This window comes from Symphalangus syndactylus, chromosome 18 (assembly GCF_028878055.3).
Source record: "Symphalangus syndactylus isolate Jambi chromosome 18, NHGRI_mSymSyn1-v2.1_pri, whole genome shotgun sequence".
NCBI classification, from domain to species: domain Eukaryota; kingdom Metazoa; phylum Chordata; class Mammalia; order Primates; family Hylobatidae; genus Symphalangus; species Symphalangus syndactylus.
In genome coordinates, this window is record NC_072440.2 from 19,323,217 (window position 1) to 19,345,302 (window position 22,086).

General features: G+C 44.3%; 1 protein-coding gene across 6 annotated transcripts in view; it reads left to right on the top strand.

The window, feature by feature from the left end:
• Nucleotides 1-22,086, top strand: part of MRTFA (myocardin related transcription factor A) — a 232,145-nt gene that overhangs the window by 177,373 nt on the left and 32,686 nt on the right. For all 6 annotated transcript variants that reach the window (XM_063622894.1, XM_063622896.1, XM_063622895.1 and 3 more), the window contains one exon: nucleotides 154-219. In XM_063622894.1, the coding sequence (XP_063478964.1) occupies nucleotides 154-219 (66 nt within the window). The remainder of the gene's footprint in view (nucleotides 1-153; nucleotides 220-22,086) is intronic.

Genomic DNA, 22,086 nt, shown 5'->3' on the forward strand with positions numbered 1-22,086 from the left:
TTCTGCAATTACAGACAGTTGCACTTCAAGGGGACCCTTCTTTCACACTACATCCTTCTGTTTTTAGACTTTTTTTTGCATTTGAAAATGTGTTTTTTGAGGTGGAATATTCAACTGACCCTTCATCTCTCCTCTCTCTCTGCTGCCCCGCAGTGCTACAGTTGAAACTCCAGCAGCGCCGGACCCGGGAAGAACTGGTGAGCCAAGGGATCATGCCGCGTAAGTGCCTCTCTCTCTCTCAGCATTTGGTAGATTGCTTTTAGGACATGGCTGTGTTTACCGAGTATGCCATGGGAAGCATCTAACATAAAACAAGGATGATGGGTTTTATTTTCCACTCTTTTCTTTCTCATGACTTTCCAAGTTTAGAGCTCAGTCACTAAATAGTTAAGATAACTAATTGATCAAGTTCAGTGAAACAAACTGGGTTTAAAGGGTCAAACCTGGTTTAAATTAGGTGTAAAGGGTGCCACTGAATTTTCCTTCACTTTGGAATTGCACCTTTAAAAGAGTTTTCACTCTGTTATACTTCCCTTTATAGGAGGGGCAGATCTTGAGCTGGGGTATTGTGAGGAAGAACCACTTCTCGCATATGCTTTGCCTTCATGTTCTGGTTCTTAGGAAGAGAAACCTCTTTTCTGGTATTTTGAATCAACCACAGTTTTATGTAGAGTGAGATCCTGAGATACTCTAAGGCTGGCCTGGGTGTGAGCATGGCTGAGTAGAGTCGTTGATGGCACTATCACAGCACTGGGCGCAGTGGGTGCAGAAGTCCATCCCTTAGGGGAAAAATGAAACCAAACCTTGGAATCTGTTAGAAGTAAGGAAATTTGCCTTTAATACCAACAGCATCATAAACAGAGCTGAAACTGGAGCTGGTGAGGTTTTGATCTTTCTGACATTTCTTTTTTAAATCATCAGCAGGGAACATAGGCTCTCTCTCTTTTCTGTTTGTATGTTATCACTACTTGGATACACCGTAAGTCAAAAAACAATCATACAACTTCTGGCTTCATGGTGGGAGAACTGATGTTTTTCACTTTAACTCATTATCTGCTGCCTGACTGCTACCGTATTTTCCTAGCTCTCATTCATTCATTCATTCATTCAAAATCTTTGAGTACCTAATATGTGCTAGTTGATACAGCAAGATAAATCCGGCTCTTGCTCTCAGGTGATTTATATTTAGACGGGCAAGACTAGTAGTAGACAAGAAATTTCAGAGCAGGGATCACCTTGAAATGCAACTGGTAAGTTCAGAGCATGGTAAGTACTATCAAGTAAATTAACTGATTGGTGTGTTAATAAGTAATAGGAATAAGATGGGGTCACTTTGAATAAGATGTTCAAGAAAGGCCTCACTGAAGAGGAAAGATTTGAGCTGAGATCTAAAGGATCAGATGAAGCTGGCCATTCAGAAAGCAGGAAGAGGGCTCAGAGAGAAGAAAAAGCAAGTGTCTGGGCCTGGTGCAGGCCAGAAGTTGGTGTGTTTGGAGATCATCAAGTAAGCCAGTGTGGCTGGGGCATGGTGGAGAGAGAGAAGGGGAAAGTGAAGATGGGTAAGGTGGGCAAGGCCAGAGCCAGGGCATTATCACCCACATGGAGGAGGTGGATTTGGCTTTTAATTTTAATTTTTTTGTTTTTTGAGACGGAGTCTTGCTCTGTTGCCCAGGCTGGAGTGCAGTGGCACAGTGTCGGCTCACTGCAAGCTCCGCCTCCCAGGTTCACGCCATTCTCCTGCCTCAGCCTCCCAAGTAGCTGGGACTACAGGTGCCCACCACAGTGCCTGGCTAATTTTTTTTTTTTTTTTTTTTTTTTTAGTAGAGACGGGGTTTCACCATATTAACTAGGATGGTCTCGATCTCCTGGCCTCACGATCCTCCTGCCTCGGCCTCCCAAAGTGCTGGGATTACAGCGTGAACCACCATGTCCGGCCTTCATTTTAATTTTTAAGAGATGGGGTCTTGCTGTGTTACCCAGGCTGTACTCAACCTCCTGGGCTCAAGCAGTCCTTTTGCCTCAGGCTCCTTAGTGGCAGGGACTACTGGTATGCATTACCATGCCCAGCTGGATTTGGTTTTAAGTGCAGTGGGAAGCCATCGAAGACTTTTAAGCAAGTCAGAATGGACCTATCACAATAGTGATAGGGTCCATTTCTAAGAGAACCTTATAACAAGTGTAAGAAGCCTGGGGTCTATTTCTTTTAACTTTTTTTTTTTTTTGAGACAAATTCTTGCTCTGTCATCCAGGCTAAAGTGCAATGGCATGATCATGGCTCACTGCAGCCTCCACCTCTCTGGCTTTCCAGCAGATCTTCCCACCTCAGCCTCCTGAATAGCCCTGGGACTATAGGTGTGAGCCATCATGGCTGGCTAATTATTTTTACTTTTTATAGAGGTGGAGTCTACCTATGTTGCTCAGACTGGTCTTGAACTCCTGGCTCAAGCGATCCTCCTGCCTAACCCTCCCAAAGTGCTGGGATTACAGGTGTGAGCCACCTTGCCCGGCTTGGGGTCTATTTCTATCCTAAACATCAGCCCAGGGAGCTTAAGTCCCAAATTAATCTTTTTGTTTACTGCATTTCACTGCCAGACTATTTACCTACATTATGCTGTCTTCTTCTGTGGCCCTCCAGTGAAGGACTCTCTACCCCCAGTTCTTAAAGTGTTAGGTGGCTTGTGCATTGTATTAGCAATGTGATCAGGTAGGGCAATGCTGTGCTTTACAAAACACTCCAAACCTCCCAGTCCATACTGTGGAGAAACAAGATAGCTACCTAGTTTCTCATCTACTTGTGCCTTTCAACAAGGACATCATATACTTAGTGTCTACTTTGTGCCTAGGGTAGTCCTAGATGCTACCAAGATTAAAGAAGTAAGAGGCATGGCATGGTACCTGCCCTCAAGACATTGAACAGCCAAAATTTGGACTGCTAAAATGTACCCATACACAAAGAGCAATTCAGTGCTGACACATGGGATACTTTTTTTTTTTTTGAGACAGAGTCTCTCTCTGTGGCCCAGGCTGGAGTGCAGTGGTGCAATCTCGGCTCACTGCAAGCTCCGCCTCCTGGGTTCATGCCATTCTCCTGCCTCAGCCTCCTGAGTAGCTGGGACTACAGCCGCCCGCCACACGCCCGGCTAATTTTTTGTATTTTTAGTAGAGATGGGGTTTCACCGTTTTAGCCAGAATGGTCTCGATCTCCTGACCTCGTGATCCGCCTGCCTCAGCCTCCCAAAGTGCTGGGATTACAGGCGTGAGCCACCGCGCCTGGCCGGACACATGGGATACTAACTGTAATTACAGCACTAATTCTGAGAGCATAATGCTACTTTTCAGGACCTGTAGTATGTTCAGGATCTAAAAGCAGTGCACAGAATGAGTGCCCTGCATTCTTTTTCCTGTCTTTCCTGTAGTAACCGGGGCTACTGGAGATCATTGTTTAATAGGATTTATCTATTAGTCTCCTTACTTAGCATTTCTTGTAATATTCTGTGTTGTTAAGACAAATGGGCCAGTCGCGGTGGCTCACGCCTGTAATCCCAGCACTTTGGGAGGCCGAGGAGGGTGGATCACCTGAGGTCAGGAATTCCAGACCAGCCTGGCTAACACAGTGAAACCCTGTCTGTACTAAAAATACAAAAATTAGCCAGGCATGGTGGCACGCCTGTAATCCCAGCTACTCGAGAGGCTGAGGCAGGAGTATTGCTTGAACCTGGGAGGTGGAGGCTGCAGTGAGCCGAGATTGCACCACTGCACTCCAGCCTAGGCAACAGAGCAAGACCCCGTCTCAAAAAAACAAACAAACAAAAAGACAAATGATGCTTTGGTTATTGCGGTTATCTGCTTATATGCTTGTATCTCCTACTAGACTATGATCTCCTTGAGAAAGCATCATTCATATATATATATATATATATATATATATTTTATCAGTCCCCAGTGCCTGGCACTGAATGAAGGAATGAATGAAGACAGCCAGTTGTGAAGTGCAGTGTGTGCATGTGTGTATGAGAGAGAGAGAGTCCAACAAACTGAAATAGATACCACTCTATTGAAAACCTGTTGGAATTCTGGGCATGGAGTTTGAAACAACATCCCCATTCTGTCAGAAGCCCGGATTCTAAAATTGTCCTGAATATCTAGTTGTATACTTTGGGTTGTTCTCTGTGTCTGTGAAGTGAGAATAATTGCCTTTCCTGTGGGAATAGAAATGACCTGCTTCTATGAGAATATTGCATTTTCCCATATACCAAGATCCACCTTCAGCTATGGACATAGTCTTGTTATCAGCTTTTCTAGAGAAGGAAGTAGGTAAGAAATGCTTAGATTATGAGAGAGAATGTTGAGGACTGGGAATAGTTTCAGGTGTGAATTTCCTCCTCATTTACGTCCCTCTTGGTACATGGATAGGGTATCGTGTTCCCAAAAATGAGGCTCTTTTTTTTTTTTTTTTTTTTTTGCCAGACCCCTACCTAGTGAGTAACCCTCCCCTCACCACTACCCTGTGTCCCCCAACTCCTGTTGTAATCTCCAACATCCTCTACCGCCCCGACACCCTGTCATCCTGCTGACTCCCAGTAACCCCACTCCTCACCCTCCACTCCATATCTTTTTTTTGAGACAGAGTCTCACTCTGTCACCCAGGCTGGAGTGCAGTGGCGTGATCTCGGCTCACTGCAACCTCCGCCTCCCAGGTTCATGCCATTCTGCCTCAGCCTCCCGAGTAGCTGGGACTACAGGTGCCCGCCACTACGCCCGGCTAATTTTTTGCATTTTTAGTAGAGATGGAGTTTCACCGTGTTAGCCAGGATGGTCTCGATCTCCTGACCTCATGATCCGCCCGCCTCGGCTTCCCAAAGTGCTGGGATTACAGGCGTGAGCCACCGCTCCCGGCCCCACTCCATATCTTTTAAAGAAAATATGAACATTGCTAGAAGTAAATTGCAAATGGTCAGCAAGTGGTTGTTGAGATTTGGAGATTTGGAGACCTGAAAAAGTTACATCTTGTTTGATGTGCTTACCTCCATTCCCATTTTCTTTTCATCTTTTTTTTTTTTTTTTTTGAGACGGAGTCTTGCTCTGTCGCCCAGGCTGGAGTCAGTGGCGCCATTTCAGCTCACTGCAACCTCCGCCTCCCGGGTTTAAGTGACTATCCTGCCTCAGCCTCCGGAGTAGCTGGGACTACAGGTGCGTGCCACCACGCCTGGGTAATTTTTGTATTTTTAGTACAGACGGAGTTTCACCATATTGGCCAGGCTGGTCTCAAACTCCTCACCTCATGATCTGCCCGCCTTGGACTCCCACAGTGCTGGGATTACAGTTGTGAGCCACCACCACGCCCAGCCTTCGATTCCCATTTTCTTGGCCTGAGGTATTTCTTTTTTCTTTGCTTTTTTTTTTTTTTTTTTTTTTTTTTGAATGGAGTCTTGTACTGTTGCCTAGGCTGGAGTGCAGTGGCAGGATCTCGGCTCACTGCAACCTCCGCCTCCTGGGTTCAAGCAATATCTCGCCTCAGCCTTCCCGAGTAGCTGGGACTATAGGCGTGCACCACCATACCCAGCTAATTTTTGTATTTTTTGTATTTTAGAGATGGAGTTTCGCCATGTTGGCCAGAGTGGTCTCGAATTCCTGACCTCAAGTGATCTGCCCACCTCAGCCTTCCAAAGTGCTGGGATTACAGGCATGAGCCTCCAGGCCCGGCCAGCCTGAGGTGTTTCTGAAAACAGCTCTCAGATTTAAGTTTGTTGTACAACTTAGAAGGTAGGCAGGGCCCTCAAGCCGAGGGAATGGGCACGTTAGTTATGGCTGTATTTTGTCTCATCATTTCTAGTTGATATCTTTTATCAAATTCTTCTCCTTTGAATTTTGCTGCCTCCAGGAAGGAAAAAACCCATCTACCTCATCTTCCAGAACACTTGCATGTAGTTACCATGTAGGACTGGCTGTCAGTCCTGACATTGTCATATCTGTAGGACACAGTGTGCTTCAGTGGTTCCCTTCCCTTCAGGGTTGTTCTGTTTCTGTATGTCATTCAGTGTTGCGGTATGACCTTTCCATAAAGTTTAAGGGATTAAAGAATCCCCTAATTCCTACATACCTCTCTGTACTGCTTTATATGCTCTGTTCATAGCATCTCAACTGTGAGATATAGAAGTTCGTTTCTGATGTACTATTAAACAGAATCATTTTGCAGTATTCTTTATTCTCATTATGTAAATATAAGTTTCAGATTTAACATCACTTAACTCTACCAAATACAGGGTGCCAGATAGCAGAGGCTTATATAGACCCTAAATTTTCACTAATGATGTCTCGCACATATCTTAAGGGAGAGGACAGATGGCAGAGATAGGGAGCTGGTCTTGAAATCCAAAGATCAAGACCAGGAATGCCACTGTATCCAGGATGAAGACTCACAGAAGAAACTGGTCATGTTTGGTACACTTTGTTCTCAAAGCTTGCCCTGCAGCCTTTCTCTTTGATGTTTAAAGGTGTACGCAGTCATAAGGTTAAGGTGAAAATTAAGAAAAATGTTCTGGCATGAGAGCTGTTGCAGAGGATAACCTTTCAAAGGAAAACATGGAAGGTTTTTCTGACCTAGACAAATCAGAAAAGGGTCTCCTCCTGTATTCTTTCTGGATGTGAGAGAAGCTTGTTTGTCTCTTGTCAGTCTTTTATAATTGAGAATCCTTGAAAAAAAGCATAGAGTACCATGTTTCTAATGCTACAGTTAACCCTCAATTTATTATTTTCCCATGTGCAAGTAGTAGAAAAACCTTGAATAACACGTGAGGAAATAATTATTTTTGTCATATAGGTCTTCGAAGACCTTGCTCTGTCTTCTTGACCAAGCTTGTTTTTTTCATTTTTAATGATGTTCCTGTGCACCCACAGCAGTTAAAATTTCTTCTTAAAAGTGCCAGGATTGATTACTATGGTCTCTCTCTGTCTGAAGTTGCATTTCTTTCTTTCTCTTTTCTTTTCTTTTTTCTTTCTTTCCTTTCTTTTCTTTCCTTCCTTCCCTCCTTCCTTCCCTCCTTCCCTCCTTCCTTCCTTCCTTCCTTCCTTCCTTCCTTCCTTCCTTCCTTCCTTCCTTTCCTTCCTTTCCTTCCTTTCCTTCTTTTTCTTTCTCTTTCTCTTTCTTTCTTTTTCTTTCCTTTCTTTTCTTTCTTGACAAAATCTCGCTTGCTCTTCCAGGCTGGAGTACAGTGGCGCGATCTAAGCTCACTGCAACCTCTGCTTCCTGGGTTCAAGCGATTTTCTGGCCTCAGCCTCCCAAGTAGCTGGGATTACAGGGACCAGCCACCATGCCCAGCTAATTTTTGTATTTTCGGTAGAGATGTGGTTTCGCCATGTTGGCCAGGCTGGTCTTGAACTCCTGACCTCAGGTGATCCGCCCACCTCAGCCTACCAAAGTGCTAGGATTACAGGCGTGAGCCACTATGCCTGGTCCTGCAATTCTTAATGATGTTTTTGTTATTTGTAACTTGGGAATCGTTGCTTACATTATTCTTCACCAAATAGGCAACGTAAGTTTCAACATTCTTTTTCCTGAGTACATGTGAATCAAATACATTTTGGTAAAGCTCTTTTAAAACTAAATTTTTAAAAAAAATGGATTAGGTTGTGATTCACTCACTAATGAGATGTTCAGGATTTAGTAACCAGTAGACAGAATCTAGGACCTTAGGCTAGCCCAGTTTGTGCAGAGATGATAAAAGAAATCAAAGGATACAGAGACTACAACTTATTTTATGATAGGCTGAGCTGATATAGTAACAGTAATGGTGATAATAAAGATAGAAAATGAGCCAAAAGAAAACTTTTAATGTTTAAAATTTGTTTGTATATATTTTTGAGACAGGATCCAGTTCTGTTATCCAGGCTGGAGTGCAGTGGCGCAATCTCAGCTCACTGCAACCTCTGCCTTCTGGCTCAAACCATCCTCCCACCTCAGCCTTCTGAGTAGCTGAGACTACAGGTGCAGGCCAGCACGTCCAGCTAGTTTTTGTATTATTAGTAGAAATGGGGTTTTGCCATGTTGCCCAGGTTGGTCTCAAACTCTGGGCTCAAAGTAATCTGCCTCTCTCGGCCTCCCAAAGTGCTGAGATTACAGGCATGAGCCACTGCAGCTGGCCTAAGGTTAATTGTATTTATTGAACAACCCCCGAACCAGAATAGGTGCAGAGAGGCTCCCCTGAATCTTTTAAAATAGATTTTATTTTATTTTTTTTTTACAGAAGTTTCAGTTTCACAGCAAAGTTGAGCAGAAGATATAGAGATTTTTCATATACCCCCCTGCTAAAAATTATAAGTAATTTTTAGTTTTTTAGTTTTTATAACCCCTGGAAAGATAAACCAACTTCCTAAATCTTCAGTGTTTCTTGTAATAAGACCGGAAGGGGTTATGATTTGACATTGTCACTATCAGGCTATCTTTATTAAATACTTGGATGGGCTGAGCCTGGTGGCTTATGCCTGTATCCCCAGCACTTTGGGAGGCCGAGGCGGGTGGATCACTTGAGGTCAGGAGTTCGAGGCCAGCCTGGCTAACATGGTGAAACCCGGTCTCTACTAAAAATACACACACACAAAAATTAACCAGGCGTGGTGGTGCATGCCTGTAGTCCCAGCTACTTGGGAGGCTGAAGCAGGGGGAGCTGTTTGAACCTGGGAGGTGGAGGTTGTAGTGAGCCGAGATTGCACCACTGCACTCCATTCTGGGCGACAGAGTGAGACTCCATCTCATAAATAAATACATACATACATACATACTGGGATGCCATGGGATCTTTTTGTTGTTGTTGTTGTGTCCCCCAACTCCTGTTGTAATCTCCAACATCCTCTGCCACCCCGACACCCTGTCATCCTGCTGACTCCCACTAACCCCACTCCTCACCCTCCACTCCATTTTTTTTTTTTTTTTTGAGACGGCGTCTGGCTCTGTCGCCCAGGCTGGAGTGCAGTGGCATGATCTTGGCTCACTGCAAGCTCTGCCTTCTGGGTTCACACCATTCTCCTGCCTCAGCCTCTAGAGTAGCTGGGACTACAGGCACCCGCCACCATGCCTGGCTAATTTTTTGTATTTTTAGTAGAGATGGGGTTTCACCGTGTTACCCAGGATGGTCTCTATCTCCTGACCTCGTGATCCACCCGCCTCGGCCTCCCAAAGTGCTGGGATTACAGGTGTGAGCCACCGCGCGTGGCCGCCCTGGGATCTTTTCTCCAAGGTATGAATTCAAAAGAACTAGCTGCTAGACCAGCCCTGTCCAATAGTATGTTATGTGAAGATAGAACTATTTCTATAACACTAACCACTAGCCACATGTGCGGTTCAACATACTTGAGTTGAAAAACTGAATTTTAATTTTTATTTATTTTTAATTAATTTAGATTTAAATAGGCACATGTGGCTATTCTAATTAAATAGTCACATTTGGCTAGTTGCTACTGTATTAGAAAGTGGAGTTTTAGGCCAGGCACAGTGGCTCACGTTTGCAGTCTCAGCACTTGGGGAGGCCAAGACAGGAAGGTCTCTTGAGCCCGGGAGTTTGAGACCAGCTGGGGCAAGATAGACCCCCATCTCTCCAAAAAGTTTTTAAAAGTTAGCCAGGCATGATACCACATGCTTGTGGCCTTAGCAACTTAGTAGGCTGAGACAGGAGGATGGCTTGAGCCTTGAACCCAGAAGGTCGAGGTTGCAGTGAGCTGTGTTCATGCCACTGCACTCCAGCTTACATGACAGAGCAAGACCCTGTCTCAAGATAAATACACAAATACATACATACATACATACATACGAACAAAAGAAAGAGAGTCTTAGACCTTGCTCTGTTACTTAGGAGTTAGAAGACTTTGGGCAACTCAGTAACTTTTCTGAACTCCCAGTTTCATATAGTTGGGATAATAACCCATCTTAAAGGTTACCCGCAGAATTAGTTACCCATGGAGTGATAACTTACCCACAGAGTTAGTTTGGAGATCAAATGAGATGATGTATTGTTCATACTTTTGAAATGTAGGAAGTAATATTCTCATTTAAGAATGGAGGAGCTTGGATCCACCATCTTGATGTTGTGACTATGAAAGCAGCTTTAATATACACACACACACACACACACACCTACCTCTAAGTTATGTCAAAACTAGTATTTAGGAATGGAACTGGGCTGCGTGTAGTGGCTCATGCCTGTAATTTCAGCACTTTGGGAGGCCAAGGTGAGTGGATTGCTTGAGCTCAGGAGTTTGAGACTAGCCTGGACAACATGGCGAAATCTCATCTCTACAAAAAATACAGAAATTAGCCGGATGTGGAAGCAAGTGCCTGTAGTCACAGCTTAGGAGGCTGAGGCAGGAGGATCGCTTAGCCTGGGAGCTGAGATTGTGCCACTGCACTCTAGCCTGGGCAACAGAGTGAGACCCTGCCTCCCTCACACCCCCACCCAAAAGGAACAGGAACTGTTTTCCAATAAATACAGTTCTTAATTTTACTTTCTTTCCTATCAGTGGATTAAAAGACAATTGCTATCAATTGTTAGAAATCAAAGAACCACTAGTCAGCATGGTACTACTCTGTTAAGATCATTCTCCTTTTGGTCGTATATTAGCAGGACTATCATTTTATTAGCTTGCCCTCTTCCTGGGAGTAGATGTTTCTTTTTAACCTCTTTCTCTTGAAACCAAACAAACAAGTGGCTGTGTTAGAAATGTTTTTAAATTTCTGGGCAACTTACCAAGAGACAGAAATGTTTACCAGTGGGAATGCAGTAGTGATTCCAGGGCAGATGAGGGTCTGGTTTGAGAGTGATCTGTCCTCCACCCCCACTTCTATTTTTTTTAACAATTTTTTTTAACTAAAATTAAAGGTTTCAAGAAAATACCACTTGTTTGCTTTTAAGTGGAGTGTTACACTATCAGAGACATTAGGTCTCAGTGGATACTCAGTGAGTGAGTTTGGGTGGGGACTAAGGCAAGGGCAAATCCTTTCTCTCTGGGCCTTTATCATCTCTCATATGCTCTAGTCCATTTGGGAATTACTGAAAGCTCTGTGTGATCATCTCTCAACTGCTGCCCCTGTGTGTCAAAGAAGTTTGGCTATGATCCACCCAGTGCCCCTTTCCAATAGGAGCCCAGAAAAGGCTTTCCCCATGTCCTGCAGCTGGCCCTCTGCCCCAGTCCGGTCAGTGCCCTCGGACTCCCGCTTCCGTCAGAGCTCACTTGCAGGATATGATGGTGTAACCCATTTGGTGATCGTTTCCTTATCTTTTCTTTCTTTAAGAAGCAGAGAACCCCACCTAGTGAGATGATGTGTCCTCACTACAGGAATGTGACTGTGTAATTGTAGTTGAATCCCTAGTTTAAGTTGCATTTGATAAACATCATAGTGAAACATGTTTTCTAGAAGTGAGGCTGACCTGATCCCTAGAGTTGAAGCTGAGAGAAAATTGTGTTAGGTATGTGGCTTCAGGAATCTTCTCTTTTATCACAGGAGAAGGCACATCACTCCCAGGCGTTTTATGTTGCATTTGTGTCAACGTCCTTGTCTCTCTTCTGCTGTTGTAGGGTGTGTTTCTACCTCAGTGATCAGTGACTAGCATAGGACCTCCTCCTTGGCCAGTTGCCAACAAATCCTAAAATAATACTCTGCAGTGAGTGGTGTGTTCATGTTCTGAGTGTATTCATGGTTCGGTCCTAAGAAGAATCCAACCATGAGCTGTGTTGAATAGGCCATAGAAATTAGTCGTTGTCATCGTCTTTTTTTTTTTTTTTTTTTTTTTTTGGCGACAGAGTGTTGCTCTGTTGCCCAGGCAGGAGTGCAGTGGGGCAATCTTGGCTCACTGAATCCTCTGCCTCCTGGGTTCAAGCAATTGCCTCGGCCTCCCAGGTAGCTGGGATTACAGGCGCCTGCCACCCACGCCCGGCCAATTTTTGTATTTTTAGTAGAGACGAGGTTTCAAAACATGCTCGAACTCCTGACCTCAGGTGATCCGTCCACCTCGACCTCCCCAAAGTGCTGGGATTACAGTCAGGAGCCATTGTGCCTGGCTGAAAGTAGTCTTCTTGATATGAGTTCTTGTTACAGTTTGATGTCTAAAAAGTACAGCAGGTGTTAAGTTTCATTAATAATTGGTTATCGAAGAATCTGAGATATCCAAGGCTAACTTCTTATCAAGAGTAAAAGAAGGTTATAACGTCACTTGTAGGTACTACTCACTATTTTACCTGAATAATACACATCTTAAAGAATCACGTGCCCAAGGGGAGTCCTGATAGGTAACTGATGTGGTGATGATTTAAAAGTCCTTTCCCCTGAGGCCGGGCGCGGTGGCTCATGCTTGTAATCCCAGCACTTTGGGAGGCCGAGGCGGGCGGATCACGAGGTCAGGAGATCGAGACCACGGTGAAACCCCGTCTCTACTAAAAATACAAAAAAAATTAGCCGGGCGTGGTGGCGGGCGCCTGTAGTCCCAGCTACTCGGAGAGGCTGAGGCAGAAGAATGGCGTGAACCCAGGAGGCGGAGCTTGCAGTGAGCCGAGATCGCGCCACTGCACTCCAGCCTGGGCGACAGAGCGAGACTCCGTCTCAAAAAAAAAAAAAAAAAGTCTTCAGGCCAGGTGCGATAGCTTACACCGGTAATCCCAGCACTTGGGGAGGCCGAGGCAGGTGGATCACGAGGTCAACAGATCAAGACCACCCTGGCCAACATGGTGAAACCCCTGTCTCTACTAAAAATACAAAATATTAGCTGGGCGTGATGGCACGCACCTGTCGTCTCAGCTACTCGGGAGGCTGAGGCAGGAGAATCGCTTGAACCTGGGAGGCAGAGGTGGCAGTGAGCTGAGATCACACCACTGCACTCCAGCCTTGGCTACAGGGTAAGACTCTGTCTCAAAAAAAAAAAAAAAAAACTTCAGCCAGGTGGGATGTTATTTGCAAGGAGGGCGCAGGTGATCTGGAGCTTGTATTCTAAATAGATCACTTAGACATATTGATTATGGGGACTTCAGAAAGAGGCAGTAGCTTTTTTAAAAAAATTGGTTTGCACTTTGCCAAAAAGTATACTGGAGTGAAAATAGACTGATCCAGGGTCTTAGACTGGGCTGTGGTATGAAAGCTAGATATAAACATGCCTGGCCTATTCAAAGAGAAGCCTAGAAGGTCAGATTCAAAATATTTGACCACTGGTACGTTAACCTTTTGGAATTCCCTGTGTCGATACTCGTGCTAAATGAGATTGTGTGCTCACCTGTCTCAGTCTTGAGCCTCTTTAACCATCATTGGGTCAAGAGCAGGAGACGCTGGAGCAGTTTGCACTCTTGGGAAGGAAAAGATTGAGCATCCTGCGTCTCCACTTCTTAACATTCATTCTTGGGAGTTGGTCTTCCTGCTGGTTTGGGTGGGGGTGATAGCCGGTGCCAAAACAGAGGTGGTGGCAAGTGTGCATACCAAAACAGGATGTGTATGAAGAACCCTTTATGACTGCTAGTTTGGATCCTTGCTTGCCCCAGAATATGCAGTCCCTTCTCCACACCCCACCACCCAAATTCTTTCATTGATTCACATGAACTTAGTTTTGGTGCTCATTTATCATGGTCAGTCTCTCGAACTGTTGACAACTCTTTGGTTGATGGTCTTTGTTAAAGGATTTTTGTAGGCATTTTAATGTGTCAGCTAAAAACAGAAAGGCAAAAAATGGAAGACAAGCCCGGTCCAATTAGCTCTCAGCATTTGACTCCATATACCTGCTGTTTTTTTCAGAATGGTAAAAAAGAAAAAAAGCTACGTCAGTAACAGCCCTTAAGCTTAACATAGCTTCTAGCAGATGGCAAAGCACTTTCATTTTAATGCTAATAATTACCCAGTGCAGCAGTTAGTATAATTGCCATTTTGCAGATGAGGCTACTGAGCCTCAGAGGGGTCATGGGACTTGCTGTAGGTTACACGGGCACTGAAAGATAGGCAGACCCAATCCAGGTTTTCTGGCTACAAACCCTGTGCTAATTCCTGAAAGTCACAGTTTATAGTGGTTCTTGTCCACATTGGAATTTTTGTGATGATAGCCTGCTATGCTTTCACCAAAATTTCAACTTTAAAAAATCTTTGAAAATTGAAGAGGCCGCGTGCGGTGGCTCAAGCCTATAATCCCAGCACTTTGGGAGATTGAGGTGGGTGGATCACTTGAGGTCAGGTGGTTGAGACCAGCCTGGCCAATATGATGAAACCCTGTTTCTACTTAAAAAAAAAAAAAAAAAAAATTAGCCAGCTGTGGTGGCAGGCGCCTGTAATCCCAGCTACTTGGGAGGCTGAGGCAGGAGAATCACTTGAACCCGGGAGATGGAGGCTGCAGTGAGCCCAGATTGCACCACTGCACTCCAGCCTGGGTGACAGAGTTAGACTCCATCTCAAAAATAAATAAATTAATACACTATTTAAAAAAAAAGAAAATTGAAAACAGCATCAAAGCAGGACCCATAGTTGGTGAGATCAGGTGGTGGAAGTGTCATTTGTAAGCGCTTCAGTACAAGTGCTTTCAGGTTGCTGTTCATTTGAAGGCCATGGGCATCTTTCTTCTTTTGTCATAATAACCCTTCGGTACATCAGAGGTTCTTGATTTCTTTTGTGCCATATATTCTTCCTAGGGAATCTTCCACATCCTGTCCCAGTTGTCTAAGCACCTAAAATTCACATAGTTCCAGGGATCTGTATCTGCTCTAAAGTGGATACAGTGTGCTCCAGGTCAAGAGATTCTGATCTACCTGGATATGGAATCCTAAGAAAAATCCTATCTAATGCTAGTGTCAACCCTTACACACCAGTGACGTAGCCAACCTCTTCTGTCCCTCAGTGTGTGAGGGACCCTCTCCATTCCCTGCACTACCAGTGAACCTCTGTGCTTCTCACCTTTTGGATGCTAAGACCAAGGACTACATTTCTGTAGCTGCTTTCCATTGGGTGACTACCATGCCCCTGATAAAAATATCAGGGTGTGGAATCCATCCCATCTAAATTAGGCCCTAGCCAGGGTGTGAGGAAGATGGCAAAAAGCCCAGATTCTCTGACTCCCAGAAAAATATGCATTGCAGTGATCCTGCAAGGAATCCAGGAAATTAAAACTCTTTACCCACACAGCCAACAGAATTGACATTTTGAATCAAGCTATTGAGAAAATTCAGCAAGTCCTTCTTCACTAAGTGTACTTTTAATCAGCACCTGGTGTTAGAGAATAAGCAAATAAAATTCTTACTTTCTCGCCTCTTCTTTGCCTTTGTTAGATTCGGGAAGCAATGTTTTTCAAATTTAGTGGCTCTGACATTACCCGAAGAGCTTACTAAAGATTGTTCTTAAGGCCTAGGAATCTGCATTCCAAGAGATTTGCACACCATAGACATTTTCATGCAAATGATTCTTGAACTACACTTGGAGAAACCCTGGGCTGTGGACTGCTGGCCTCCTCCCCCTTTTCATTTTTAGTATGGCATAGAATATTTTTTTTCTCTTCTTGCCAGGAGTCCTGAAGTAGAAGATTGCCCTGTCCCCATGATTCAAGAGTTAATGGCAAATTTCTTTTCTTTTTTTTTTTTCTCGTTTGGAGACCGAGTCTCTCTCTGTCACCCAGTCTGGAGTGCAGTGGCGCCATCTCGGCTGACTGCAAGCTCTGCTCCCTGGGTTCATGCCATTCTCCTGCCTCAGCCTCCAGAGTAGCTGGGACTACAGGTGCCCGCCACCATGCCCCGCTAATTGTTTTTGTATTTTTAGTAGAGACGGGGTTTCACTGTGTTAGCCGGGATGGTCTCAATCTCCTGACCTCGTGATCCATCCGCCTCGGCCTCCCAAAGTGCTGGGATTACAGGTGTGAGCCACTGCGCCCGGCCAAGAGTTAATGGCAGATTTCTAAGACAGCTGACGCTATTGCATATAAGATGACTGGGTACAGAAAAATTCTGAGCGTTCATCTCCAATGCTGGGAAAAGCCTGGCTTGCCTGCCTCTCTTATAGTTTTGTACCATATCGCTGGTCATTTTTGGCAAGTCAGTTAACTGCCTAAAGCTGTATGAGAAACTTTAATGCTAGGGCCAAAGGATGTGGCAAAAGACTCAGTTAACTTTGGATGGAGTTTGATTGTACAGTGACTCTCTTTTCTGCTGTGCTGAAGGGAAAAGAAATAGGAGAATTTGTGCCCCTTTGATATTTTCTGAGGTTAGATCTGAAGCCTTCCCTGCTGTCTCATTGCCAATATTAGAGAAAATGACAAGGCAGCATTTATTTCCATAGGAATAGCTAGGAAAAGATGGCCAAATGTGAAAGACTAGATTAAAATCACTGTTTGTTATTTATTTGGTAACCCATCATGCATTTTGTTTCATCTTGGGGTTTTTTATTTAGAGACAGGTCTAGTTCTGTTGCCCAGGCTGGGAGTGCGGTGGTGTGATCTTGGCTCACAGCACCCTTTGCCTCCTGGGCTCAAGTGATCCTCCCACCTCAGCCTCCCAAGTAGCTGGGATCACAGGGGTGTGCCACCACACCCAGCTAATTTATTTATTTTTTTGAGACAGAGTCTCGCTCTGTTGCCCAGGCTGGAGTGCAGTGGTGTGATCTTGGCTCACTGCAACCTCTGCTACCCGGGTTCAAGCGATTCTCCTGCCTCAGCCTCCCGAGCAGCTGGGATTACAGGCATGCACCATCACACCCAGCTGATTTTTGTATTTTTAGTAGAGATGGGGTTTCACCATGTTGGCCAGGATGGTCTTGATCTCTTGACCTCATGATCCGCCCACCTTGTACTCCCAAAATGTTGGGATTACAGGCGTGAGCCACCACGCCCAGCCCCAGCTAATTTTTTTGTAGAGATGGAGTCTGGCTAGCTTGAACTCCTGGGCTCAAGCAATATGCCCTCCTTGGCCTCCCAAAGTGTTGGAATTACAACCACACCGGGCATATCATGCACTTCGTTTTCTATACTCCTTTACCTTCTGCCACTTCTTGATGAAATATATGTAAATAAAAAGATTTGGAATCAAAAGAACCAGAGTCTAGTGTTCATTCTGTAGTTGATTAGGATGTGATCTCAGGGAAGTCATTTCCCAACTGTAAAATGTGGAAAATAGTAAGTACTAAGAAGCTGAAGTGAGGTAATTTCTGACACATCGTGGAGGTTATTGGGGAAAACAAGGAGACCATTTTCAACAAAACTGTTTGTTTATGTTACCCTCAGAAGCCTTTTTGTCAGTGTCAAGGTTCGCAAGCACCATTCTACTTTATTTCTTCTCATTATAGTTCACAGTTTTACAGGGTCCTGTGTGGCTTTGTCTCCCTGTGTTTCCACCCACTCTCTCCTTGTTTTCTGCCACCCTGGCCTCCTTGATGCCACGCAGGCAGGATCCCACTGAGAGCCTTTGCACATGCTGTTCTCTGCTTGGAGGGCTGTCTGCCTTCTTTTACATCTCTCCTCCAATGTCACTTTTTTTTTCTTTTTTCTTTTTTTTTGAAACAAAGACTCACTTTGTTACTTAGGCTGGAGAGCAGTGGCTTCGTCTTAGCTCATCACAGCCTCAACCTCCTGGCCTCAAACAATCCTCCTGCCTCAGCACCCCCACAAATAGATCGGACTACAGGTGCACGCCACTATGCCTAATTTTTGTATTTTTCATGGAGACGGAGTTTCGCTATATTGCGCAGGCTGGTTTTGAACTTCTGAGCTCAAGTGATCTGCTTGCCTTGGCCTCCCAAAGTGCTAGGATTACAGGCATGAGCTGCCACCCCCAGCCAAATGTCACCTTATCAGAAAGTCTTTCCCTGACTGCTCCATATAAAATGACCTCACCCCATCACTCTGTCACTTATAACTTGCTTTATAGTTCTTCATAGCATATACTGCCTCCTACTGTGTTACATGTTTTATGTATATCTTTCTTCAATTGAGTATAAGCTCCACGAAAACATGAATAACTCAACACTAAAACAGGGTCCGACACATGTAGGCTCGCAGATATTTATTGGAAAAATGAATGAGTAATGAACTGTTAGCACATCTCTAAGTAACCTCTTAGGGGACACATACCTCTAACTCCACTTTCTCACTTCTTATTCACTCTTTAATCTGTTGCAGTAAGTTTGTGCTTCCACCAATCCACTGGCATAGCTCTGAGACCCCTGGCTATCTCCTAAGCATAAGTGATTCTCTGGAAACTTTATAAGCCTTATTTTGCCTGACTTCCCCACTGTTAGCGTCTCTCTTTCTGTCTACAGGCTTTTTCTTGAAGCTTACTCGGGGTAATAGCCTTGCCTCATCCCCTCCTACCTCTGTGACCCTCCTCAGATTCCTGTGCTTGGTGGGCTCTCTTCCATGCCTATCCTTGAGTTCTGTGATTCTCCAAGACTGAGCACAGTCTCTCCCCGACTTCCCTAAGTTTACTCGCCCTGGATCACCTGTCTGGTAATAGCACAACCATTCACTCAGTCACTCCAATTTGTTCTTTTAAGTGGCCTCTTGAACATTACTAGAGTGATCAGAAAAATGCAGTCCTTGCTATTTTGCAATTTTATTGAAAAAATCAATTTTGTAAAAATCATTTCAGACAAGGATCATCAATAGATGCTAAAACCGTTATTAGGCAGTTAGTTGTGGGAAAACAGGATTTTCACGTGGCTTCAAAATGATACCCCATAGATTATGTGTTAATTACAAAGACAGATCTGGTGTCACCTTTCAAACTTTTAGCACCGTCACTGGTTATACAGCCTGATAACATGTCCCCCTTGATGTTAAGAAGTACATATACCTATGTTTTCTTCTTGCCAAAGTGTTTAACCTAAATCTAATCATGAGGAAGCAAATTTAGAATGCAGAACATTGTGCAAGACAAACAGCTTAGATACTTAAAACAAGTCAGTGTCATGAAAATGAAAAAGGTAAGGGTACTGTTCTAGATTGTGACCAAATTGACAGCAACCAAATGCAGTGCATGATTCTTGATTAAATCTTGGGACCAGGTGTGGTGGCTCACGCCTGTAATCCCAGCACTTTGGGAGACCAAGGCAGGTGGATCACGAGGTCAGGAGTTTGAGACCAGCCTGACCAACATGGTGAAACCGCATCTTTACTAAAAATACAGAAAATTAGCCGGGCATGGTGGCGGGCGCCTGTAATCACAGCTACTCAGGAGGCTGAGGCAGGAGAATGGTTTGATTCCAGGAGGTGGAGGTTGCAGTGAGCCGAGATTGCACCACCGAGATTGTGCCATTGCATTCCAGCCTGGGCAACAGAGCAAGACTCCATCTCAAAAAACAAACAAAACCTTGGATTGGGGGAAAAATCTAAACAGCTGTAAAAGAACATTTTTGGAGGCAATTGAGGAAATTCAGATATGGACTGTAGGTTATATTGAATTAATTTTCTCAGGTGTGATAAAAGTATCTTAGTTATGTAAGAAAATGTCCTTATTCTTAGGAAATGCACAGTGAAGAATTTAGGGGTAAAATGTCATAACTGATATCTGCAACTTTCAAGTGATTCCATAAGTGAAAAAATTACAGTATATGAGAGAGAGAAAGAGAATAAATATGGCTAAAAGATAACTGGTCAATCTAGGTCAGAGTTATAAAGCTGTTCATTATTTGTTCTTTCAGTGTTTCTGTAGGTTTGAAAAGTGCAAAATTGAGGGAGGGAAGGGAGTTGTGAGAGTGTGTTTGTTGGGGGTAATGAAATTAATATATGGCAGTCACCAGGTGTATTCTTGATAATTTTTTTTTTATTTGAGACAGGCTCTTATTCTGTTGCCCAGGCTGGAGTGCAGTGGTGTGATCACAGCTCACTGCAGCCTGGATCTCCCCGGCTCAGGCGATTCTTCCACCTCAGCCTCCCAAGTAACTGGGACTACAGGTGATTGCCACCATGCCTGACTAGTTTTTAAATTTTTTTGTAGAGTGGGTGTCGCCACATTGCCCAAGCTGGTGCCAAACTCCTGGCCTCAAGTGATCCACTGGCCTTGGCCTCCCAGGGTGCTGAGGTTATGGGTGTGAGCCACTGTACCAGGCCCTCTTTTTTTTTTTTTTTTTTTTTTAAACATAAAACATCAAGTCAGAAGCAACTCCCCCGCCCACCTCCATGCAGTTCTGATTATATCCTTCCCTTGCCATGTATCCCTCCCCTGATGAATGTGGTGGCTACACTTCGATCTCAGGATACAATCATTAATAGCACATGAAAAATATCGTGCCACTTCCTTTGGGCTCCATGGTTTCTGATGAGAAATACACTGTCATTCAAATTGTTTTTCTCTGGCTGTAAAGATTTTTTCTTTTAGTTTTCCAAAGTTTAATTATGGCATATGTTACTATAAATTTTTTTCCAGTTTATCTTATTTGGGGTTTAACTTGGCTTGTTGAATCTGTAGACTTACGTATCTTGCCAAATTTGGGAAGTTTTCAGCAATTAACGTAAGAACTGTTTCAGCCCCACCCTCTTTTTCCTCTCTTTCAGCACTTCTGTGACACAATGTTAGATTTTTTGTTAAAGTCTCACAGGCTTCTGGGGCTCTGTTCTTTTATTTCCCTTCCCCAGTCTCTTTTCTTTCTGTTGTTCAGATTGGGTATTTCTATTCTGTATTCTGGTTCACTGAATCTTTCCTTGTCTCCTTTATTCTGCTGTCATATGTTTTTAATATGTTAGGAGTCTCTGTGTTTTCTTTCCTGTTTTAGCTGACCTTTTAGATCTGGTTCGACAGGGAAGGTGGGGATGGTACCATCTTGTTATGACCAGGTGGAAATAGAAGTTAAGATTCCTCATTTGGCAGCCATTGATATTTGAGTTGGTGGTAGGAGAGGGACTTCTCATTAGGGGCGAGAGTTCCAGCTCCCAGTGTAGTCTATATGCACACCACGGTGGGGTTGCATACTGTTACCACTGGGCAGTGGTGAAAGTCATGGCTCTCCACCAGCCCTCCTCTGACATCATCCAGCAGGGACTGGGAGAGGTGCCTTATGAATGCCAGGTAGGGAGGGGTGTTTGTTACTGGCTGGTGGGAATGAAAGCAGCTTCCTATTTGGCCCTCTCTGACACTACCCCAGCCAGGGGTATTGGGGCATCTCATTACACCCTTGCAAGGATGGAAGTCTAGGTTCCTAACTTGGCCTTTATGGGGAGGTGGGAATGAGATCACCATTTTTTTTCCGTGGTATTTGGAGTAGAACAAGTATCTAAAAGTTTTCTATCGTGCTGGGCTGCCCTTTCCTAATCATTTGGCTACAGAGAACATATTTTGTTGGGGCTTTTTTTTTGTCTATACCCACTGGCATTTTTGGGTTGCCAGCATCTTCAGCTTTAAGCCTGGATATATGAAGCAGAAAAAAAAAAAGGGAGAGGATGGGGAACTTATCACCATGTCTCTTTTTTTGGGTCCCATGGTCCCTAGCCAGTTCTCTCCACCTTACAGAATTTACTTTTGCTTGTTTTATATAGAATGTTCAGAGTTTTAACTAGTACTTAGTGACAAAAATACAGAAAAATGTCTACGCCATCGGAAGCAGAAGCCTCTGCAGTAGTACATTAAGGTTTTTTTTGTTTGTTTTTGTTTTTTTGAGACAGTCTTGCTCTGTCACTCAGGCTAGAGTGCAGTGGCATGATCTCGGCTCACTGCAACCTCCGCCTCCTGGATTCAAGCAATTCTCCTGCCTCAGCCTCCTCAGGAGCTGGAATTACAGGTGTGCGTCACCACACCCGGCTAATTTTTGTCTGTTTAGTAGAGACGGGGTTTCGCCATGTTGGCCAGGCTGGTTTCGAACTCCTGACCTCACTTGATCCCCCCCCCACCCCCCACCTCGGCCTCCCAAAGTGCTGGGATTACAGGTGTGAGCCACTGTGCCTAGCCCATTAAAGTTCTTAATGGAGTGGGCCCAGCCTATTCTTCTAGCCACATTATCCTCACTTGAATTCAACCATATCAAACTACTTGTAGTTCTTTGAGCTTGCCTTCTTCTTTTATACCTTCATGTTTGTGTTCTAGTTCTTCCTTAGCCTCAGCTATCTCCCCATTCTTCCTTGTCTGCCTTTGGTGTTCCTATTTAATTCATTTACACACTGTTCC